General features: G+C 36.9%; 1 protein-coding gene across 1 annotated transcript in view; it reads right to left on the reverse strand.

Annotated features, from left to right (window-relative positions):
* ATRNL1 (attractin-like 1) overlaps positions 1–26,213 on the reverse strand; it is a 705,738-nt gene that overhangs the window by 561,890 nt on the left and 117,635 nt on the right. The window contains exons 11-15 of the mRNA XM_006879915.1: positions 18,741–18,825; positions 15,480–15,688; positions 13,967–14,085; positions 7,655–7,787; positions 801–982 (exon numbers count right to left, since the gene is read on the reverse strand). Of these exons, the coding sequence (XP_006879977.1) occupies positions 801–982; positions 7,655–7,787; positions 13,967–14,085; positions 15,480–15,688; positions 18,741–18,825 (728 nt within the window). The remainder of the gene's footprint in view (positions 1–800; positions 983–7,654; positions 7,788–13,966; positions 14,086–15,479; positions 15,689–18,740; positions 18,826–26,213) is intronic.

The following is a 26,213-nucleotide window of genomic DNA, read 5'->3' on the forward strand; positions in this document are numbered from 1 at the left end:
GTGTCAGTACTGATTCACAGCCAACCCCACGTTGGGTTTCCAAGGCTGTAAATACCATGGGAAGAAACTGGTTCCATCTTTCTCCCTTGGAGTTACCAGTGGATTCAACCTGCAAAAGATGCATAATTCTCTGTGAACTACACTGCCAGCATGAGAGGTACTAGGTTATTTTCAAACTTGCTGCTTAATCTACTCTTTGGTTGACAATATTTTAAACATCCCAAGAAAAAGTAACAAATATACTACCTACAAATTTCTTTCGGAAATTTCAGATAAAGTAGCATTTTGTTAGAATTTTTCTAGAAAGTATCTAACTTCTCCATAAAGCAACTTTTTAAAACTCTTCAATTGTCTCTAAGTGATGTATGTTTCAGTAACTTCCACACAGCTTAAAAATCTGCCAAAGTTTTTTCCTCTTTAGCATTTGGGTCAAATAAATCTGTACCTAGGAAAGTAATGTGATGTAAAGTTTAATTCCTAACGTAGCACACACTGTACAGTATACGTATACAAACACAGTCAAGGTGTTGATCTAGTGTTTCTATTGCAAGAAAAAGCTTAAGCTATCAAATAATTACAATGAAAAACACTCTTAAATGATATGCCAAGCTTTTTATGTGTATTTATTCATAAACACTTTCAGAAAAAGTGGTGTAGTGATTTTCAGGGAAGCCAGTCTGAGGGCTCATTCTCAAAATGAAGTGCACATTTATTTCTAAATAACGTATCAAAAAGAAATGCTTTCCAAGAAATAGGAGCTTATCATAGCATAGTATCATATTACAAAATCAAGTTGTTACCTGTTGTGTATACTTGTGTATTTCATCCAGAACAAATTCTACTTCTTTTGAGGTAGTTAATGAAGCAAGATTCCCACTAAGATTATAGCAGTAAAGTTTCGCATTGTCATAATTTTCTCTACTGGAATTGATGCGAAGACAAGCATTCCCAACATGAGTCCAGCCTTCTCCACAAAGATGTGCTAGGGAAGAAAACACAGATTTTGTTTTCAGGTTTCCAAAACAGTGTGTTTTCCAATTACTACAAAATTAAAATACAAATTTTGTATTTCTTTAAATTATAGACATTTTCAAAATACCTCATTATAAATTTATAAATAAAATTTGTCAAATCGTTTACTGGAAAATGAGACCAGAAAGGGTCTGTTGTTGTTGTTATTATTTTCTCACTAGTTCTTAAGCATTAAGGAAGCTGTAAGATTTCTACAAAATATGTTGGAATGTGTTCACTGTACATGTGAATTTGCAGTGTATGGGCAAATGGTATCTCAACAAGTTAAAGCATTACTTAGTTTATATTCCAAGATGTATTTTACATAAGATCATTATAAGAGGAAAACAATCATTATGTAACAAATGTAATTACACTCTTACCAAATGAATTAAAATATTAAACAGAATTTTCAATTATTCTGGACCCTGTTCTTCCAAGAGCCATCAAGTTTGGATGAAGGATTCCTCTGAAAAAAATCTTTAAATCTTCAACCAAAAATCTCCCCCATAAACTTAATAAATTCACACAGTAGTTTAGCTGAAACATTGTTCCCTATTGTTAGATGACATGAAGTTGACGATTATGACTCATAGCAACCCATGAACTGCAGCTTGTCCTGGCCGGACCCTCTTCACTATCTCTCATATGCTCAAGTTCACTGTCACAGTTACTGTGTCAAACCATCTTGTTGACGATCTTCCTCTCTGTCTCTGACTAGCACGACCTAACTATTGAAAAAGCCTTACTTGAGCATTATGCAATTTTAAGAACTAATAACGTGGTATCAAGTTGAGAACATCAACTTGGAAGATTAGATAGAAACTGCTCAGGGCAGAGAGTTGATGTTAATGTACAAGGAATAACTAAGAAAAAAGAGAGTGACAAATGGTTGCATGATGAAATGTGATTAAATGGTTTACACAGAAACTGTTCACATGGTATACGTTTTGCCATGCATTTTCCTTAATATAGTTTTAAAATAAGTTTTAAAATATAAATTTCTAAACTATTCCCACAGTGCCACCAACAATCCACCAAAGTGATTCCCACAGCCCAGGAGTAAATACAGCTCTGATGTAAGAGTTCATTTTCTTTCATTCTTTCCTATTTTATTATAACAATGGACAAAGATCCCTCCTTTCACCTATGTTTAGTTTTAAAATCCTATAATCCTTGCTTTCTTTCTTTTTACTAGTCTTTCTAAATTTCAAACTAATTATTTAAAACATGTGGCTTATTCATAGAAAGTACACATTGAACTTCAAATATAGGCTATTTTGTTTCTTTTTTTTATAGGGTTTTTTTAAATTATTATTAATTAACACATTTACAGAGACTCCAGATTTCCATTAATTCATTGTTGTATTTTTCTCCTTGCCCATTCCTCCATTCCCCCCACCCCAGTTCAATCTTCTCTTTGAAAAGTAAAAGAAAAATTCAATTCCCTTCCCCCAATTCCACTCCACTATACAGCCTTCATTCTAGACTCTTGTCATGATAATAATACCTAATTATATATGTCACTTTTAATCAGTTGTCTCCCTCCTCTGTTTCAAGGCAGTATACATAATTTATCCCATCTTTCTCAATCTTCCCCCAAACCTCAAAGTCAGTCCCGTTTTACAACAGTGGCATTATGTAATAATTATGTCCTTTCGTGACTGAGATATTTTACTCAGTATTATGTCCTCCAGGGTCATCCATTTTGTATAATATTTCACAATTTCCTTGTTTTTCAATGCAGTATAGTATTCCATTGTGTGACTATACCACAGCTTCTCTATCCATTCGTTTGTTGATGGGCAGTTGGGTTGTTTCCAACTCTTTGTTATTGTGAACAAAGCAACAATAAACATGGGTGTGCAAAATAGAGGCTATTTTCTAAGGCATAAGTCTACATACTTTACCAAGTTATGTTCTAACATATACTAGTTAGTTTAACATACACATCATGGTCTGTTAATACAAAAATCTATAAAGTTAGACAGTATTTCTGCTTCCTTGCCATGTTAAATATCTCAGTGCTTCTTCCCTGTATGACAGGGCTTAGATACTGATGTGCACCACAGAATTGCTCTAAGGCAGTGGTCGGATTTTTTTGCTTTTCGAATACCTTTAACCCTCAAGGGTTAACCCTTAACTGTCCTTCAAAATTCACTCCTCATCCTCACCAGTATTTGTTGTTTGCTGTTCTGTTAAATTTTGCTGTTCTTACTGGGATGAGATGATATCTCATAGTTGTTTTGATTTATATCTCTCTGAGAGCTAGGGATGTTGAACATTTCTTCATGTGCTTGTTGGCCATCTGAGTGTTTTCTTTGGTTAAGTGTCTGTTCATATCCTGTGCCCATTTTTCAATTGCGTTATTTACCTTTATCTTGTTGTGGTGTTGGAACCCTTATGGGAATGTACAATGGTGCAACCACTGTGGAAGGCAGTATGGTGCTTTCTCAGAAAATTGGAAATAGAAATGCCACTTGATCCAGCAATTCCACTACTGGCAATACACCCTAAAGAAAACTAGCACTGCCACCCAAGTAGATATATGCACACCCATATTTATTGTGGCTTTGATCACAATAGCAAAGAGCTGGAAACAACCCAACTGCCCATCAACAAACAAATGGAGAAGCTGTGGTATATTCACACAATGGAATATTATGCTTCATTGGAAAACAAGGAATTCATGAATAATTATACAAAATGGGTGACCCTGGAAGATATTATGTTTAATGAAATATCTCATTCATAAAAGGACAAACATTGCATAATGTCACTGTTGTAATGCAGGACTGACACCAGTGTTGGGGGAAACTAAGAAAAGATGGGATAAATTATGTATACTGCATTAAAACAGATGAGGGAGAGAACTGTTTAAAAGGGATATATTATTAAGCATTATTGTCATGCTACCAAGCCGAAGGTGGGTGACTGTCATCTGTGGCCCTCGGCTAGGTTCAAGTTGTTTTCCTGTCAAACATACTTCTAGGTGGTATAGCACTGGTCTGTGCGTTGCTGTACAGAGGTAACTCGTGGTTGCTGTGATGCTGAAGACTGTGACAGTGATGTGCCAATCGTGGTAATGGGCACCCATGGTGGACAGTGTTGGCTGGAGCTTCCCGACTAAATCAAGCCTGGAAGCAGGAGCGGCATCCACTTCCAAAATGGCTTGCCTCCGGAAACTCTATGTACGAACAGTGCTCAGGCTGTTCATTCACAGGGTCGCTATGAGTCGTCTACGACTCGACGGCATCAAACAACAACAACAAACATTGTCATGACAGGAGTCCAGAAGGAAGGCTGCATAGTGGAGTGGACCGGGTGGGTGGATTGCGTAACAATGAATTTTTTTTATAATTTTTTTTTTTTACTTTTCTAAGAAAAGGGAGAGCTGGGGGGAGGGGTGGGCAGGGAGGAAAGTGTGTAACAATGAATGAATGGAAATCCAAAGTCTCTGTAACCTTTCATTAAAATTAATGGAAAAAAAACACCAAAACAACCAAAAACCAAACTTGGTCCCTCTGGCTCTACTTCTGGTCAAATGAGAGATCTATAGGGTGAGCAGTAACACTAAGGATCTATTCGTTCCTTAGACTATTTGGCTAGCATTTGTCCAGTGCGGAAACTCAAAAGGCAGGAAGGTATGGAAGCATTAGTAACAACAAGATTACAAGAAAAACACAGGAAAAGTGTCAAAACATTGCAAATATTGTAATTAATTTTATAAAATGAATGATTGAGAAATTAATTTGCTTGTAAACTTTCCCTCAAATCATAATTTTTAAAAATTGCGGAGCCTATATATTTTTCTTTACGTATGCATCTATCAACACCATAATCAATTTAAGTCGTAAAATAATAAAATTATTTCTTCACTTCAAATAGTAATTTAAAAGTCAACAAAAGAGCACCTTTTACTTTTAAAAGGTGGCCTGAGAAGGGAGTTACTATTTGTTTTGATAAATCTCTTTAAAATATCTGATTTACTAGCCAAAGGTGGGTGACTCTAATCCGCAGCCCTCAGGCCTGTTTTTCCTTGGTTTTGGTCAAACATTCTTCTAGGTCATAAAGCTCTGGTGTGTCCAATTGCCGTACAGAGGTAACTCGTGGTGGCTGTGAAGCCAAACACTGTGACACTGATGTGTCAAATGCAATAATGGTTACCCATGGTAGACAGTGTTGTGTGGAGCCCTCCCTCCCCCGATTAAAACAAGCTTGGAAGCAGGAGTGGCATCCACTTCTGAAAATAGCTTGCTTCTGGAAACCCTATGGTCCTGGAGAAAGGATGAAAGTCACACAAGTGTCATGCACTTTCATTCATTGGGTTGTTATGAGTCACCTACAACTCGATGACACTTAATAACAACAACAACTTCTGGTTTACTACAAGAAAAGTCTATTCTCAGGGGAGCTCTGGTGGCCTAGTGGCAAGGAGCTGCAACTACAATCCCAGAGGCGTACGGTTCAAATCTACCAGATGCTCTGCCGGGAAGGAGGGACAATCTCCTCCTGTACCAGTCAGATCTGGTTTGACGGTACACTCACACAAAAATAATAAAATTTTTTAAAAAATTAAAAAAAAAGAAAAGTGTATTCTCAATTCAGTTTCTACAACCAAGTTCTTGGAATATCATGGATCAGGCAACCTTAGGAAAACTTCAATATAAATCTAGAAGAGAGTGAGAATTATTTTAGTGTTATTATGAAAATAGTTTGAACTTCACATAGATAGCCCTTGGAAGGATGTGGGAGGCTCTGCCCTCGGGTAACGGCTGTTCTAGAGATTACACCGTGCCTGAACACAGTAATTCCTCAGGATCCTGCAACTGCCATTTAAAAGGTGGTTTAGGGCACTCTTGTTTTCATATGAGGCCACACACGTATAGTAATTGCCCTGGTCTTCTGGAATAAAAAATACCAAATGACGTTACGGAGGCAAAGCAAAAGAGTACAAGGTAGTAGATAAGTGAGGATTTGATTGTAGCTTCAAAAGATCACTAAGGGGACCCCCTATAACAATGGACGATATTCCTTACCATGGAAAATGAATTCTTTGTTTCCAAAGTTAACTTCACTATCATTCAACAAGTTCCCACTATTAATCAAATTCTTTTCTTATTGAATCTCAATTGCTTCAGTTAACTTATTTTAGTCTGGGTCTTACTCTTACCAAGAAAGTCTGTAAATACTTACTTACATCGATCTTTATTTTTCTAATTTAACTTAGAGATCGGTATTATTTTCAAGTTTTGTCATCTTTGATTCTGAAAAACTAGCTATTTTCTAGTTTTCTCAACGGGAATATACATGCATATGTTGCTACTTAAAAGCTTAAAACAAAATTAAAAATTAGACTAAATGTCACAAAACTCAAAGGCAATCTAATTTTTAACTTATTACATGTACTTGTACAGAGATTGTCTTCAGACATAGTAACATGAGAAACTGATTTTTCCACTGCTGCATAATAAATTAAATAGTATCATAATCTTTTTTAATGAAAAACAAAGGGGGAAAGGCAAGTCTAGAGAGCACAGAAAAGTGAGGAGATGAGATGACTGCATTTATAAGTCATGCAGCTTATTACTACGTGTCTGGCACAATTTACCTGTGTAATAAGAACAGGGAGTTGGATAAATACCTATATTGCTTTCTGAATTTATCTTTTATATTTAAAAATAAGAGTTATCAGAAAGGTTCCATTAGGAAGAATGCTGGCACCAAAAAATAAATTGAAATTACTTTTTGTAATGAATTTACTCTCATTTTATAACTTACCCAAATTTTTATATAATTGTATAATATATACTTGTTATTAAACCTAATACATACTATATTAATATATGTTGTGGTTGTTGTTGTTGTTGTTGTTGTTGATTGCTTTTGAGTCAAGCACGACTCATAGCAACCATGTGAACAAAAAAGCCTGAAGTTCCTCTACAACTATGGACATTTATCAAAGTTCATAAGAGTTTCTGGAGGCATGTTGTTTAGGAAGTGGATGCCACTCCTGCTTCCATATATGTTATTGTTGTTATGTGCCATCGAGTCGCTTGAGACTCATAGCAACCCTATGTACAACAGCCCTAAACCCTGCTCTATTCTGTGCCAATCACACTGCCTCCGACACACCCATCCCGATTACCCCAGTCACTGAATATACTATTATAAATTTCTAATTAAAAAAAAACCCCAGTAAGTGTAGTCCATTCAATTTTTTAAAAGGTTATTTAAATCAATACTGAAAAGTATTAAAATTTCTTAAATCTGCCTATTAGGTCTGGTTACTGAACTGTGGATATTAGTAAGTATTTGTTATGTATTTTTGTTTTATGTATTTTTAACTATCACTGTTTACAGAACAGAAATCTTACCAAGTTGATCACAGATAATAAGCACAAAAAAATTTAAGTATCCTTAAAGAATTAAAAGAAAACACAATTATCATATCTTGCTGTTTCAATTCCTTGAAACGAAAACTCAAGCAGAAACCCTGGTATCAGTACCCCAGTGTTACTGCCCGGCATTCGCTAGTTTCGCTCTAAGTTTAGAACCTGAAATGTTTGTCCTCAGTGCCCTGCCCTATCGTGGAGCCCACATGCAGACTCCGAAGCTCCTGACGGAATCCTGTCATCCTTACCTGGTAAAGCCTGGCACTCCTGCTGTCTCTGATCCCACTGACAGTTCACGTTAAGAGAACAGCTTTTACAGCTAGTAAGCTTGTTACAGATCTGCTCATTTCTCACGTGACATTTGGTATAGTTTTTGACAGTCTACAAAATTAAAACACAAGATATGTTAGTTCTCATCTTTGCAAAGCGGAGTATATGTAAACTACCTTTGAATTTGAAGACAGATTTCCAGTCCCAAGGCCAATGCTACTGAATGCAGATCCCTTCTTCATCTATAGTTTTTCAATCAATCAGAATGTATCTTCTCTTAATTACTCTATAGTTTCCTAATTAATCTATAGTTTCTCAATCATAATGTATCTTTTCCTAATTACTCTATAGTTTCCTAGTTAATCTATAGTTTCTCAACAAATCAGAATGTATTTTATTGAGGGAGAAAAGTTCACATTATCAAACAGCATCAATTTCTTGGAAACACGCTTGCAATTCAATACATAAAAGGCAAATGTACAAAGTCATGGCCTCTGAAGGACACAGGACATAATTCCAGCTTTCATGAAACCTAACAAATCTTCCTAGAAAGAAGAGCAGCCAGGAAGCTCCTTGATGACAAAGATGGTGAGACTCCACCTCACATGCTTTGAGCATGTTATGGAGAAAGACAGCATGCTACGTCAAGTCCGTAAAGAGGAAACAGTGGCTGCAAAACATGGGCCCAAGCGCTATAGCAACAGGGTAAGGACAGGGTGGGACCAGGCGGGGCTTCATTCTCCTGGAGCAAGTCAGCCACGCCTAATAGCAACAATGAACTTTCCAACAAGAAATACTTTGTAGTCACCTTCACTCCAGAGATGCAGCTGGGGGAAGGGAGTGGAATATCAGTGTCAGCACAGAAGACATTTGCTACACCCAAAAACGTACTACAAAGAAGTAAATTCTAACTCACAGCAACTGGGTAGATTTGTTACATAAGGTTGTTGGAGATGTAAAATTTTATAGAACAAAGGAAAGAGAGGAGCAAGCAAAAATTAATTAAATAGATAAGCTGGGTGAAGAGAAAGCCAATACAAGATAATCTATTCATTATATTTATCAACCCCTGACCACACCTTTCTTGATTTTAAATCATGCAGTGTTCACTCGCTCTGTTCATACAACAGCTTCTTGGTCAAGACAGAGGTTTTGCCATGACCACAATTAAGCATTGTGGGATTCCCATTCTTCTTAATGTCAGCCATAATTTGTTATGGTACACAAAGTCAAATGCCTTTTCACAGTCAAGAAATCACAAACAGACATCCTTCCTGCTTTCAGTCAAGATTCATCTAACCTCAGCAATGACACCTGATGCCACGGGATACATTATGTGTTAACTATATGTTAACCAAAAAAAAGTGTAGAACTTTATATGAGAAGGGGGAAAAGTACATGAATAGATATTATTTTATTCTCTATTTCAGTCTTTATTCATCTTTTTTTTAAAAAAATAGACTATTCCTTTTAAACTCAAATTATTATTCAATCTGTACTTCTTCATTAGGGAGCTCTGGGGGCCTAGTGGCAAGAAGCTGCACTGCAATCCCAAAGGTATGTGGTTCAAGGCCACCAGTTGCTCTGTGGGAGAAGGATGACAATCTGCTCCTCTGTGATTAAGTACTTATGAAAACCCAATGGATGGTCAGCTATGGGTTGATTCTGACTGTATGGTACACAACATCTTCATTAGAAACAAATTTTTCTTATTATTTTTCACCCATATTATGCTTTTTAGTTGCCATATCATCTTGGCTCAAACTCCTGGGTCTCCCCCATGAGAAAATGAAAGCCTATTTTCCAGGACCATGTTATCAGGATGACTAGGGTTTTGTTTTCATGTAGCATATAAATCTTAACATTCAATATAACCATTAGAGTGTAGCTATAAATATCAGGCAGCTAGCAGAAAAGAAATTTACGCTAATTATCCAATAAGTAAAATAAGCTATAAAGATGATAGCAGAATGGCTAATCATCATGTTGGCATAAGAGAAAGAATAGCAGATTAACACGAGGCTTTAGAATAACAATGGTAACTATAACTACTGCTGTTCATGAAACCCAGTATAGTGGCTATACGGATACTGAACTAGCACAATAGATGAAATTCCATCTCCAGCACACACAGAGCCAATTTAACCACAGATGGAAGAAAGCCGACTTACTCTGAAACATGGCCAGCATTTCTCTGCCAGAAATACATTCGTAAACCAACTATGAAAAGTAACTATTACTCTAGTAGTGATCTTCACTCTAATATAGTCAAATGTAAACTTACAAACCTCTAAGAAGCAAGCAGTTATAGAAGTCATGAGAGCACAGAATCTACAACTTGGAGTAAATATGACTAAATAATTAAGTAAAGGAGCTAGGCACATAAGTTACACTAAAATCCCATAGACCTTCCTGTACACATTAGCATTTGGTTTAGCGTAATCACCAGACATTCTGAGGAAACTGTCTAAAAAGCACATTATATCAAATTCTAAATGACAAGTGAGTACCATCTGCTCTCTCACACTATCTAGCCCAATGCTTTCCTTGTTAACACATCATTATCAAATTTCAAATATAAAGCAAAAAGCTACCTTATAAAATATGTATTTGATACTTAGTATACAACATAATTTTCCATTATAAAGACAATAGGTCTTTTTCACCTAGTTTAACTGTCTAAATACAAATTAACCCAAGGTTATTAAACAAAGCTAAAAATGAAATCTGCTAGTAATTTTTTACTAACATTCTTCATTTTAGTCCCTTATTCCCATGTCTTATTTTACTTAACTCCTATTTCCACATTACTCACGAAAATAACTCCCATTAGATGACTATTAATGTAAATCTAAAGAGTAATTCAAATTTTCAAAGCACAGTCATGTCATATTAATGGAATACCCTGAATAAAATTGAAGTACATCTTGCTATTAAAGCAACTTGTATCACTGGATGGTATACATCAACAGAGTATCTATGAAAGCAAAAGGATTCCATGCAAGCAGCTACATAGTCTAACATTTCATTTTACGTTTTAAATGATGCTTTAGAATAGAATGGAAAACTAAATATACTTTGTAATATTATAGGTTAGTGAAGATAGAGAAGTATTAGAGATTAAAAAAAATCCATAGCTTGAATTCAGATTATTTTTTTTTCTTTGGTGTCTTCAAAAACAATTGCATACTTCTGCTGATTAATTAAAGTTTAGAAAAAGAAAAAATGAGTGTATAACATCTTTATTAGGAGAAAGACAGGCAATCTCCTCCTCTGTGTTTTACCACCTCTGAAAATCCGCTGAAGGATCAGCTATGAGTCAGTTCTGACTAGACAGCCCACAACATATTTTTTTTTATCTATATGTGTACTTTATTTAAAAACAAACAATACACTTAGAGCCACCAAAAATGGATATCTTAATTAGCTTATCCAGACCCTGAATTTACAAAATAAAACTTCTTGCACCACAAAAATTAGCATTTGGATTAATTTACATTAATTGATGAATAGATTTTAAAATACCTGAAAGATCCAACAATCTGGCCCAGGGCTCACCATTTTGGGGGAGTGGGGTGGCAGCTGAGAAGAGAAAGGGTCCTGGAGGAATGTGAACTGGTGATGCCCTAAGGTCAGCTCTAGAAAACTAAAGTTGAGACCAGCAGAAAATAACCAGAAGATCGCAATATTACAAAGAAGTGGTTTCCTCCCTAAAAACAGGTTACAAAATGATGTAACTGGGTTGAGGTGGGGACAAGGGATACCTCTTAATCTGGTCAGGGAGTGAGGTGGGGAGAAGTATATGTGGAGAAGGTGGAAGGGGAATTTTAATCGCTCTCTATAAAATCCGATATACACATTAGTTGTTTAATCCTAGTAATTATTACTTTTTTTTTCTTGAAAATTTAATGATATCTAAAAACAGGAAATATACTGTCAGGAGTAACTTCAAATAATAATGTTTGTGCCACTTAATCTATGTTCATCTACCATAAATAAAATTTTGCAGTGTTTCTAACATTGCCTTTCACCTAAGGTGCTGGCTGTTACTAGGCATTGTGGAGTTGATTCTGACCCATAGTGACTCTATTTACAATAGAATGAAACACGGCCAGGTCACCAGGTCAGCAGGTCTCCTGTGGTCCCGAACATCCTTGCTGTGCTCTGCCCACTGCTGCAGCCACTCGGCCAGTCCCTCTTGTTCTTCATCTTTCTCACAGTTGTTGTACTTTACCAAGCATGCTGTCCTTCTTTAGGGATTGTTGTTTTTGTTGTTGATTTCTGTCAAGTTGAGCCTGACTCACAATGACCCTATGAACAAAAGGCCTGAAGCCTTTCAATAACTATCATCATTTATCAAAGTTCATAGAATTTCAGAGGCGTGTTGTTTAGGAAGTGGATGCCACTCCTGCTTGGCCCCTCTTAATAACAGGTCCAATGTATGTGAGACAAAGTTTCACCATCTTCCAAACGTAAGTGAGACAAGGTTCACCAGCCTCACCTAAAGAAAGCATTCTGACTACACTTACAAGACACATCTATTTACGCTTTGTCAGTCCATGGTGTATCCACTACTCTTCACCACCACCACAGTCCAAAGCCATCAATTCTTCTGTGGTCTTCTTTAGTCACTGTCCAAATTCACATGCATGTCAGGTAATTAAAAATATCATGGTTTAGATTAGATAAAAGTTTGGCCTTTAAACTATCATCTATCTTTGTTCTTCAGCAATTATCTTAAAGGGATCTTTTAGAACATATTTGTCCCAAGCAACGTTAATTGATTTCTCAACCACTGGGTCCCTGGGCATTTACTGTGGATGCAAGTAAGATTAAATTCTTACTTACTAGTCTAGATGGAGGTATTTTTGTTTGCTTTATATTGAGGTGTAATCTATGCTGGAAGCTATTGTCTTTGATCTTCATCAATAACTATACAAAATTGTCTTTTTTTCTTTGCACATAGAATTGTGCCATTGCAAGAATATATAACAAGTTATTACTGAATCTTCCTCCAATACTGATGCCACATTCTTTTTAACATATTTTTTAGTTTCTTATATTATTTTCTCATATTATTATTGAGAGAGAAATAATAATACAACAACAACAACATTATTTTCTCAGCATACAGATTTAAAAAAAAAAAAATAGGAAGTAAGGATACATCCTCAACGCACAACTCCTGATTGTAGACCAGGTAGTAACCTCCTGAGAGCTCTGGTGCCTTAATACTACGGAGTTAAACTGCCAACCTAAAGGTACATGGTTCAAATCTACCAGCTGCCCCACAAGAGAGGGGCAATCTCCTTTCATGTGATTAACTGCTTCTGAAAACCTACTGGAGAAGCAGCTATGAGTTGGTTCAGACTCAATGTTACACAACAACTATAGTATCCCCTTATATTTAAACAACAGTCTATGTACAGTTATCCTAGGACCACAATTAAGTTTTCTGGACCTCTCATTCTCTATAACATTATAATCTATAATTTGTTATGATTCACATAATTGAAGGCATTTGCATAGTCAATAAAACACTGATAAACATTTGTTTTTAAATCTGTTTTCAGTTAAGATCCATCCATCTGATTTTATCAAAGGCCAGATTTCTCCAGCTCACCTCCATCAGTTATTTTGACCCTGATATTTCTTAACTAAGGGGTCCTACTCTGTGTACTCCAGGATGTTTAGCTTCATCCATTATTTGACCTACACAATGTCAGTTCCAGTTCCTGAATTGCAAAAGAAGAAAAAAAAAAGTGTTTCCTAGCATTGACAAATATTCTCAGAGGGGTAAAATTGCCTCCAGTCAAAAATCCCTGATCTGGAAGCCGATATAAAAAAGGCAACCCGTAACTCACAAATCCTCAGATTGAATTTACACAGAAAGGGTCAAGTATGTAAACAAAACACTGGTCCATTCCACTATTAAGGTCTGTCTGACAAATAATCTCATAAAGATGATTTCAATAGTTACCTGTAGAATCCTTAGATCAACACAGAAGACAACACTTACACGTTTTTAAATCAGTGTTCAAAGAACTACCCTTGTATCATGCATGAAAAGAAGCAAAATGAACTAGATCCTAATGAAATGAATTTACACTACAAATTTGAACAAGGCTACACAGCCTGAATTTACAATGTACCAAGAAATGAGGGATCCCCTCCACACTTTTAAGTGTCTTAATGTGTTAACTATTTTATACAGCACTATTAAATGATGAGCTTATGATTCTAAAACAACAATGTGAATGGCATCACCATTCACTCAGAGAAGCACTGACCACACTGCAATTACTGGCGGCTGAAATGCACTTCTTGTCCTCACACCATTGGCATCCATTGGTATTGGCAGTACAGCTGGCACAGTCTGCATATCTGTAACATCTGTCGTCAGAAGCGGCTGTAACACAAATGGGAGATAAGACACTTCAGGAGGAATAAGAATATGTCACACTTCCTCATTCATACATTTTTAACATCTGTTTAAGAATCACTGACGCTTTAAAAAAAAAACCCAACAACTGTAATTATAATCTTGAATAAAAAATAAACTCCCCAATATGAAGTCAACTTTGTGGTTTAATTGTGTCTGCATGACTTTAGAAACTTCCTGTAACCAACTTAATTATGCATCCCACCAGGATTTGACGGCCATTTAACATCCACATATGTAGGAGGAAAAGGACTTAACTGCTATTTTGTTGAACAAGAAAGATATATAACTCAACATACAGAAGAAAACATTCCTAAAATGCATGCTGATGTGTCAAATGCGTTAATGGTTATTTATCCACTGCAGACAGAGAGTGGAGTGGGGCTCCTTGATTAAAACAAGCTTGGAAGGAGGAGTGGCATCCACTTCCATAATAGCTTGCCTCCGGAAACCCTATGAACCTGGAGAGAGGATGAAAGGCACCCAAGCATAGAGGACTCTCCTTCATAGGGTTGCTATGAGTCGCCTGCAACTCGATGGCACTTAACAACAACACAGCTTCACTCTTCATAAAGATGTTTAGAGACACTTGAGTTTGTATATTTTAGTAAATCTTACAAGGCATTGTTTAGTTTTGTTGTTGTTGTTGTTGTTATGTGCCAGCAAGTCACCTGCAACTCATAGCAACTCTGTACAACAGCCCTATACCCTGCTCTATCCTGTGCCAATCTTATTGTCTCCAACAATAAAATTAAAACTATTCATAAAATAGCCATAAAATTAAAAGTATTTCTAGAATTTCATGACCAATATTCTAGCTTCATAATCCTAATAAAATGTTGACTAGATAAATAAGACTTAAGAAAATTTTACCAATACATATTTAATTTACTTACTCATGAATGACCTTGATTTAAAAACTATTTTTTCTTTAAATGAGTGGAAGATTTTATTTAATTTTTTATACTACCGCTAACCTTGGACATGTTGCAAGAAGGGATCAGTCCTTGGAGAGGGATGTCATGCTTGGGAAGGTGGAGGAAGAGTGCAGGAGAGGAAGACCCTCGATGAGATGGATTGATTCAGTGACTGGGGTAATACGGGTAGGTGTGTCAGAGACAATAAGATTGGCAAGGGATAGAGCAGGGTTTAAGGGTTGCTGTACATAGGGTCGCTATGAGTCACAGGCAACTTGATGGCACCAGACAAAAACAACATTGATATTTAAGTCAAACTTTAGGTCCCCCAATTACAGATTTGAATTTGAAATTTCTGAAAGGTATTAAAGTAAGGAAAAGTCATCTAACAAAGTAGGCAGATTTGTTAACAAAGAAGGAGAGAGGAGAGAAAAAAAGCCTCACCGGTTTTAGGAGGGCACTTTGCTCTAAGAATATTATTTGCATTCCCAGATTCCCAGGATTCACAGTGATTTTTATTCCAAACACATTTTATCCCTGGGCCAGCATTTCTACAGAGTTCTTCATCTCGGAAAGCCTTGCAATTTGGAGGCTTGTAGACAAGGATGTCATTGAGGAGCACACTAGAAAAACCCCCAAATATATACATGGACCTAGGAAAACAAAACAAGAATCTCAAAAACATACAGTTGTTGAAAAAAAATCTGTATGAAGGACTAGTTTTAAAGAAAAAAATTAACATACACTAAATACACATTTTATATATTGGCAAACAGTTCTATCAGCACTCCTCTTCAAAAGAATATATATAACAATGTCTTGAAGATTATGCAGACCAAATATGTAATATCACATGAGTTTTACTTCATGTAAAACCACTAAGCTCAGGGAGCTCTGATGGCTTAATGGTAAGGAGTTGCACTGCCAAGCCAAGATTACACTGTTCAAATCCGCTCGCTGCCTGGCAGGAGAAAGATGGGCAATCCTCTCCCACTGGATTTACTGCCTCTGGAAACCTGCGGGAGTGTCATCTGTGGGTCGGCTCTGATTCAACGGTACACAACAACAGTAACAAAATGAGTTTCAATGGAGTGAAGAAAGTAAGTCTTCCAAATACATGTTAATCACTCACATAAGCAAAAGGAAAAACAATTATATATAACATTCTCTGATCAGGAGAACCTTAACACCACTTTAATAAGGTAAGAATAAAAAATAACTAATAGCCATGCATGGAGGATAAAACGTGCTTTTCCATTATTATCTTAAATTATACTTTATTAAAATCATAGAAAATTTAGACATTTTATAAAGGGATCTTATGTTGTTGCATAATAAGATTTTAAAAGAGAGGAACTAAATATTGTATAAAACCATTAGTAGAATGAGTGCAAGGATCCAGGACGGCTGGGAGAGGCTGGAAGCAGAGGGATGAGGATGTGCAGAGGGAAGGGGGGATTAATCATTGGGTTGTACAATTTGATGGGAGGAGAGGGAAGGAAATTAAAAGAATTTGTTCAAATTTGTATTTGAATTTTGTAAATAAACTAGTAGAAAGTAAAAAAAAAAAAAAGAAAAAAAAACAGAAGGAACAAGAGCAATCAAAAAGATTTTCAAATTGCTCATCTGGGAGTCAAAACTAAAATGATTACTGAAGCAATTAATACTGCCAGTCCTAAAGACATTTTGTTGCTGTTGTTGTTGTTGTGTACCAAGTCAGAACTGACCCACAGCTGACCCTTCAGGAGCCTTTCAGAGAGAGCTATTCACACAGGAGGAGATTGCCCATCCTTCTCCCATGAAGCAGCTGGTGAATTTGAACTGCCTGCCTTGGGGACTGCAGCGCAGCTTCTTGCCACTTTACATATCCCCAAAACAATGCATTTTCCTCCTTTCTATATATAACATAATTAGTGGGGGGAAATCAGTAAATGCTTCAAGAATATCTTTTATATTCTAAAAAAGTAAAACATAAACCAAGTAGCACAAATATTCAATAAAGAAGTCTAATTCTTACAATTTTAAAAGTTAAGTAATTTCAGTTACATAGTTTCATTATGGCTAATTTCTAGTTTAGGATAAAGTCATTATGTGATCATGCTGGGAAAATTTCACATAATTAGGGTAAGATGATAATGGAATGAACTTTTAAAGATGTCATTACAAATTACAAAATTTAAACTACCAAACAAGTTAGGGTATTGTTTACTGCCTTGTGAGTCCAAAAATAGAAAATTTTTGCTATAGGAGTATAAAATTCACATTAGCTCAAAGAAGGAAGCCATTTAATGAATCTCCATTCCAAATCCCCAAGGAATAGGAGGATTATAAAGTCTAGGAAGGTGAAATGACTTGTTAGACGCACACATTTTGTTTAATGACAAAACTGAAAGGAAATCTGATTCTTAATAATACTCTCTATCATCATGGACTGCTAGGAGAACAAACAGGTTTGTCCTGGAGAACATGAAGCCAGAATGCTCCTTGGAGCCAAGGATTCTGAAGTTTTGTCTGACATACTTTGGGCATGCTGCAAAGAGGGACTGGTCCTTGGAGAGGGACATCATGTTTGGCAGAGTGGAGGGGCAGCAAAGAAGAGGAAGACCTTCAATGAGATGGATCGATTCTGTGACTGGAGCGGTGGGAATAAGTACGTTTGAGATGGCTAGGTTGGCACAGGATAGAACAGTGTTAGAGCTCTTGTACATAGGGTCGCTATGAGTCGCAAATGACTCGATGGCACATAACAACAACAACCAATAATTTGGTTTGAACTTTTTAAGGAAAAGTTATTCCTTAAATGGTATCAGAAAATTTTGTCTCAGCACTGTGCCTATTCAAGGACTCTCCTATGTTGACCCTTATTACTATTATTGCTATTCTTGGCCCTTGCTGTTGTTGATAATGTGCTTTATAATCTAATTTTACTCACAACAATGATATAAGAAAGAGGTGGACTGCCCCAGGGTTTCAGAAGTTGAAACCTTTTTTTAAACAAAGCCTATTATTATTATTATTATTATGAGTTTTTTGTTATTTGAATGTGTTTTCAAAGCAAACTGGTTTTCCTTCCAACCATTCTTACACATTTTATTATACCAGTTACAACACCCACAATGAAACTGCACTCTCCCCACCTTCCCTGTTATCCTCATCTCCATTAATCTTACTAACCAATCCTTTCCTGCCTTCTAAGTGCTACCTTTAGGTAAATGCTGCTCTTTCGACCTCACATGGTTGGTTACCGTAAGGAATGAGTACCTCTCTGGTGTTACTGTCACATTACAACTTTGTCTATAGTTTGACTGATAATTTAGCTGCAAATTCAAAGGGTGACCAGGGACCACAATCTTAGGGGTCCACCTAGTCTCAATTAGTACAGTAAATCTGGCTATTTCCATGTTCTTGAATTTCTTCCACATTTTACCCACCCTCCCCTTCCCTCTAAGATCTTTCACCATGGTCCTTTTCAGAGGAGTCAAGGTCATTATCTTTATAGAAGCAGACTGCCACATCTTTTCCCCTATTCTGGGCCCTTAAATATATTAACACAAACACAAATAATATGGTTAATAAATGATAATGTAATCTATATCAGGAGTACATAAGATCCAATGTTATTAAGCACAAATCTTTTAAAAAGATGACAAAGCATGCTGATAATACAACTTGATCTTCTAAAAATGGTGAATGTGCTCCTTTTACCCATTAATGACAACTGCAGAGTGTCCAAATCTGTTGACATCTCTATGAAGATTTGGTTTGGGTAAGATTTTCCACTCATCACATGCTAGGAAAAGGAAAACAGACAACAAAACAAAAATAAATTAGTAAGACAATTACTCTCATAAAATCATTCACCAAATTGAAAATGCATACATGAAAACCAAGAAGAAAAAAAGCTAATCTTTTGCTAATTTTTTCAATGATCCTCAAATAATTAACATTATTTCACTAGCAAAATTCCTTAAATAAAAATGCTCTTTACCTAAAATTTCCACACCACATGTATGAGAATAAAGGGAATGGAGTTAGGTGTGTGTTATTTTAGGAGATCATGTCAATATCATAGTGTCAGTTTACAAAACCAAATTTTCCACAGAAAAATCATGAACACCAATATCAAATAAATTTCTAATGAAATTTGATGTGTAGAAAACAGAAAATGGATTACAGAGTATTCTCTGAAAGATTACTTGAAAACACTGAAATCACTTTAGCAAATTCAATTTCAAAAGTTCCGTGTTCATTATACAGATCAAGATTTTAGATGCAAAAATACCAGATTGAAAAATGAAAATCTGTCTGAAAAATAAATGAACCATGAGTTAAATGCAGGAAAGTAGAATTAAGAAAAACAGAGTTGTGGATTTTAAATTTGTACAACATTGTTTTAGGTTTCAATCTCTTAGATCTGTCACATATTAAGGCAAAACCAAATCCAAGCCCACTGCCTAAAGTCAATTCCAGCATATACCAACTCTTCTTCAAGTTTTAGAATCTGTAATTCTTTATAGGAGACCATTTCATCTTTCTCCTGAGGGGCAGCTAGTAGATTTTGCAATTCATTCATGTTTTCACTAAAGTCTCTGAAAATTTATGTACTCTGTGTGTGTGTGTGTGTGTGTGTGTGTGTGTGTGTGGTGGTGTTATTTATCGTAGAGTCTGAACCAACGTATAGCTTACCCTCCAGTGGGTTTTAAGAGGCAGTTAATAACACAGAATGAGATTGCCCATCCTTCTCTCATGGAGTAGCTGGTGGCTTCAAACCATGTACCTTTGGGACTGCAGCTCAGCTTATTGCTATTAGACCACCAGAGCTCTAGATGATAGATAGATAGATAGATAGATAGATAGATAGATAGATAGATAGATAGATAGATAGATAGATAGATAGAGAAAGAGAGAGAGAGAGATAATAGGTAGATAGATAGACAGAATATGAATATCTGCTGGCTTAGTGGTAAGAAGCTACACCGTCAACTCAAAGACACAGTTAGAACCTACCAGCAGCACTGCTGTGGAAAGATGAGTCGTCTCCTCCCAGGAGATTTACTGCCTCTAAACACCCACTGGACAGTAAGCCCAGCACATAACTCTACCAAACTTTTTAACTTTTGTCAATCTCATGAGATTTTTTTTTCATTTTTCTTATTACTTGTTAAGATAAAATATCTTTCATGAATACAGATCATTTGTTTTTACTCTTCCATGAATTTACTATTCAAGGTTTTTGCCCACTTTGCTACTAGTTTTTTAACTTTTTCTTAATGATTCCAAGAATCCTTTATTGTTTATTATGGATATTAATCTTGTGTTGGTTTTATGTGTTACTGTATCTTCTGTGCTGTGTACACTGAATTTAGGAAGTTTTATTTCATAGACAATGTGTATCTTAACTTGGTAAAAAAAAATGTTTTCCTTGCTCTTTGTGCTTTTTATTGCCTGACCCAAGATTTAAAAGGTAATCTCTTTGATTCCCTTCTAAAGGTTTTATAGTTCCACTTTTATTATTTTGCTCTTCAATCCATCTGGAACTTATTTTTTAATGTGTTGTAGAAACCTAATTTAATTCTTTCCCATATGGATAACCCCTTTTCCCAGAAGCATATTTGAACTTTTATCCTTTTCAATATAAACATTAACTCCATGAAAGTGAGAAAAATAATAATAAAAAAATTAAAGTACACAAGTCCCAACAGAACTGAAACATCCTAGTACAGCAATAAAAATTTAATTACACACGAGAGCAATTAATTTATACAAGCAATAATAGAACACAATTCTACTTCTAGAAGTTCTTTGTCTTTCCACACATGTGCTGATAGAATAGGAGGCTTTATTATCTCTAAGGCATCTCTGTCAAGTATACTAAAAGTTTTCAAGAAGAATGTACAATATCTGTGGTAGCCAATAGCGATAGTCAACAGATACTCTAGTTCTTTCTCGTCTGGCCAAGGCTGAAATGATACTTTCACACTGCCCTGAAGTTGGGTATGACCATGGACCTTCTCTGGCCAATGAAATGCCAGCAGCAGAAGGAGCACATTATTCTCTAGATGGAATTATTTAATAGCTACTGAAACACACTGTAATGTTCTATCACTCCTTCCATAGGGACTCTTAGAAAAACATGTCCTTGTCAGCCTGGTCCCTTAGTGATAACAATGGACAAATCTGATTTGCCAGCCAACACAGAATGTGTGACATGAGTGATAATGAACTTTCATTAATGCTAGTACTCTAAAATTTGAGGAATCAGGGTAGGCTGACGTCCTCTCAGAGCCTCATTCCACGAAATAGTAATCGTCAGAGTTGCTGGGAGGGCTGTCAGCAAACAAGCTGCTTCAAAAATTGCCTCATCTGAAGAGGTCACTTAATTCAAGGTCACAGGATTCTAAGAATGGCCTGCATACAATAAGGGATCATTGTAGGGCTGTAAAGGCCTAACCACTCAGTAACCTTAAACTGTGACTCATGGCAAGCCTGCATTGCGTTTCCAAGATGAAACTCTAAGAGGTCTTGGCTTATCTTTCTTCCATGGTGCACTTTGTAGATTTGAAACATGAATATACACCATACTAACTCTTGGGCGAACCAAGTCAACACATGTCTCAGAGCTCTGTACTAGCATCTTCCCATCAACGTAGGTGCCAAATGGACCTATGACCACAGAATCTACTGTATCCCATTCACAAGATCTGAAAGAGCTCTGGACTGGTTCTTCTGAACTGTGAAAATGTAGAAATGCCTTAAATGTCTTGCAACACATGTGTCCTAATAGGGAGAAGACACAGCAGAGGAATCAAAGAGTCAGAGTCAAGCCTAGTTAGAGTCCTGTTGCCCAACAGATAAATACGTCTAGCAAAGAATTTAGCAATGACCTGGATGTTAAATCTTAATGAATGACAACTCTTCTGGGGTCATTTGCTGCTGCTGTTGTGTGTCATTATGTCAGAACTGATTTCATAGCGGACCCTCCAGAGTGGGTTTCAGAGGCAGTAAATGACAAGGATGGAGATTGCCAATTCTTCTCCCATGGAGCAGCTGGTGGATTCAAATCATGTGCTTTTGGGATTGCAGCACAGCTTCTTACCTCACCAGAGCTTCCTCTTTGAGGACATCTACACTCCATAATTCCCCATGGGGTAAACTGAAGTTGTTAAGTCACGTATCACAGCTTGACTTCCTCCTCCACCCAAGCCGGCTTCCTCTCGCCCTTCTTTCCCTAGATGTTACTCAACACCAAACTCTGACTCAGCATTTCCCAGAGAACGCAAGTTGACAGTATTTGTTACAGCAGGACAACTTAGCCTACCCTGACTGATTGAATAAAGGAATTTTCTTCTTCCGTGTCTTAAAAGAACAGGAAAATTGCTTATACTCACAAAATTATAGGAAATAATGTTCTTTAACCTGCAAGTTTATGAAAAGTTAGCTCAAGGCAAGCCACTTCTGCAGCTATAGATACAGTAACTCCTGCTTCCTGACAGTTTTTGCCCATCTGCGAGGTCTGTTCTACAGAATGGGAGGACAGTAAAGATAGGAGCAGTTGTTACAAATAGGATTTCCACTTATCTCTTGCAGGCTTTGAAAGAACTACTGAACAGAATGTGGAGCGAGATAAATGCTGTTAGAGTTTTCACATTCTTGATCAGGACGCTCTGCGAGATGTAGATTGGTTTTCCAGTAAGATGCAGAAGTTATCAAATGCCTTAAAGCTCAATGCTAAATTAATATCATTTGTCCTCATGTAGTTCATTCATTCTACATTACAAAGCCTCTTACATTATTAATATGTCTGAGTAAAATCTATAATTATATTTTCTGCCACGAATAAAATATATTTCGCGAGCACTCAGGTCATTATCACTTCATAGACTGTGCAAGGCTAGACAAATTAAAGCAAATTTCACATGATTATTGGCACCATGAAAATTGACAGAAGTGCCATTCCGGAAGAAGAGAAAAGTCACCAAAGTGTAAAGTGTTCTTTGGAACACAGATTAAAAAAACCAATCCTATAAGGGTCTAAACTTCATTCACAAACTAGACACTCATACAGAGAATATCAAGAGGAGTCACTATTCCCTCCAATCCAAACTTCAACAACCAGAATACTGTCTTGTCAGATATTCACTCACGAGGTACCACCCAATTACATTAAGAACTTAAACTCAAAGTTAGAGACTGGCTTATATGGTCAGCATCATAGTACAGGTGAAAATGTATACTCATTGGCTTGGTCTTCTATAAGTACTCATCTTTATCCAAGAAAAATATATCTAATTGATGATTTAGGGACACATAGAAAAGATTATTTTAATATTCACTTGAAATAAAAGTTCCTAAGTCAATTATAGTTAAAATGCGCTAGGAAAAACACTCCAGGTGTGTATTTAAGACCTAAACTTAGACAGATAAAAAGCAAAAACATTTATAACATTCTAGGTGTCTTGATAATGTTTTTGTTATGTGTTGTCAAGTTGAGAATGACTTATAGTGATCTGAGAAACAATAGACCTGAACCCAGCCCTATCCTGTGCCAACCTAACCGTTTCTGAGGTTCTTGAGCCCACTGCTGTAGTCACTGTGTCAATCTATCTAATTGGTAGCCTTCCTCTCTTTCTCTGACCCTTCACCTTTCCAAACATATCAATAATTTCATCTTAACTTGGATCCACAGTCAATACCCTTTGCACTAGCAGTCAGGAAACCAAAAGACATAGTCAGTGTCAGGGACTTCTCCAAAGTACTGAGTAGCAATGATGTCAGTTTCAAAACTAAGGTGTATCTGATTCAGATCCTGGCTTTTTTAATAGGACATCATTTCTGGAGAATAAAAAAGAAATTTTCCATCCACCCCTCAAACAATGATGTATCACTAGAGTTTTCCTTTAAGTCAAAAATTTCTCTTAGCATTCTAAATTTCTCTAGGTTACCTCATCCATGCGCACAGTTACTCTTGGAATTTTAATTCCTGTCTGGAAAGTTATAAGAGCAAAATTAGTTGAGACAGATCCCCTGGGCAGAGACATTAAAACAAGGAGGGCAATCAAAGTCACATCTATGATACACTATCAGCAACCTAGATAAGCCGTGTGGTTCACAAATAGCTTGGCAAGATAAGAAACACCTGAAACAACTGGAAAGGCTGGTGTCCAGGAACCCCAGACCAAGAAGCTGAAGGCCTCCAGCAGAGATGGTTCTGGAAGTGTGCGATGTGAACAGACTCTTTCCTGAAAAGCTCAGGATCATTCCCACATCATGTTTTCATTCTTGAAATCTCTTGCAAGTACAAGATCTACCCTTCCTCTTGTCCATGAGACATCTCTGTCTAATTATTTTGTTTAACTTTTAACTATTGCTCACAAATAAGGGATGTCTGTATTTTCTTTTCCAACTGTTTTTCACTTAATACTAAAAAGCTGACATGAGGACATATCAAAATCTTCTTCAGCCTCTGTAACTCTTACAAAATAGTTAACAAATTAAGATATCTTTTTTTTTTTTGCCTTCTTATTGAACCAAGTCATTTCCCTTCAAAGTGGACTCTTCCTATTATACCTTTCCCTTCAATCAAAATAAACTGTACTGTTAACTGTTGAGACATGTACTGTCTAGAACAGTTATGTGTCCGTGGGGAATTGTGCTGCTAGGTCAAAGGTGATGCCTCTCTACAAGTTCGAACCCACCAGCAGGTCCACAGGAGGAAGACAGGACATTTCCTCCCTGCCAAAGTACAGCCTCTAGAACGTGTCTGGAGGGACAGCAATGAGCAGGTTCTGACCCAAAGACAATGACTGCACAAAATTATAAATTTAGAAGGACAACAATGGACTCAGGTGAACAGATAAACTTCATTCATAACTCTACATGTGCTTCATCCAAGTGTGACAGTGTGAGCGGCACATCTCCTGGCTCTCCTCTCAGTTCACAGGAAACACTTGCACATTTGCATACTTGGTCTGCGGCAGGCCAGGCTGCACGCGCCAGAACACTAATAGCCACAAATTGGTAATCCTTAATCAAGACAGACAGAGTGGGTAAATGTTTCAGATTTTTTCTCTGCTACTGGGACAGCATAGAGGCATGTCCTTCACTCTCCCCAGCCCCTCAGAACCCGGTCACCCACCGTGTACCCCTGCAGCTCACTTGGGAATACTCTCTCCTCTGGGTTTCCTTCACTTTCCAGCTTCTCTTTACCACTGTTCTCACGAATGAAACATCCCTGGATTGTCTCTCAAATAAACTGTCTGTATTCTAGTCACTGAGTTAGTGTTTCTGAAGAAATCAACCCAAGACAGTGTGTATGGATCAGTCAAAACATGGTTAAGCTGAGGCAAAATTAAAAATTGCTTTCTAAAGTATCTTTTGCAAAATAAAAATTCTTTTCTATTAGATCATTTAAAAGCCAGACTCTCAGACTTCAACTCTGAAATGTGAAATAAAACTTAAAATCCTAAAAATGATCAACTTGACTGTGGAATCCTAAGGTGGTGGCCCTTCATCCTCCATCAAGTCCAGAACTGAGATCTCCCTAGGATTAAGCTTTCAGAGAAAGAACACAGGCCTCTGGATGATAAGTAGTAGCAGAGAGGGAAATGGTCCTTGGCACAATCAATTGCACGAGATATAAAGAGCTGCATTTGTTCACGGATAGAGTATAAAAGCATAGAGCTTACAAGGCAGGAAGAGATAGTAAGGAAGGAGGGATGGGGACAGGAAACACAAGAAGGATGAGGAAGAATGCTGTCACAAGGTGAAGATGATAATCAGTGTTATAAAATATAGTGTGAAAACTGTTGTTATGTGCTGTCAAGTACTTTGTGACTCATAGCGACCCTATGCACAACAGCTCTAAACCCTGCTCTATCCTGCGCCAACTGCACCGCCTCTGACACACCCATCCCAATTACCCCAGTCACCGAATCAATCCATCTCATAGAGGGTCTTCCCCTCCTGCGCTGTCCCTCCACCCTCCCAAGCATGATGTCCCTCTCCAAGGACCCGTCCCTCTGGCAACATGTCCAAAGTATGTCAGATGAAGCCCCAGAATCCTTGCCTCCAAGGAGTAGCTTGGTTTCATCCTCTCCAAGATGAATCTGTTTGTTTTCCTGGCAGTCCAGGGTACATTCAGTACCCTTCTCCAGCACCACAGCTCAAAAGCATCCACTC

Source organism: Elephantulus edwardii, unplaced genomic scaffold, assembly GCF_000299155.1.
Source record: "Elephantulus edwardii isolate Elephantulus edwardi_28Jun2011 unplaced genomic scaffold, EleEdw1.0 scaffold00006, whole genome shotgun sequence".
Lineage (NCBI taxonomy): Eukaryota > Metazoa > Chordata > Mammalia > Macroscelidea > Macroscelididae > Elephantulus > Elephantulus edwardii.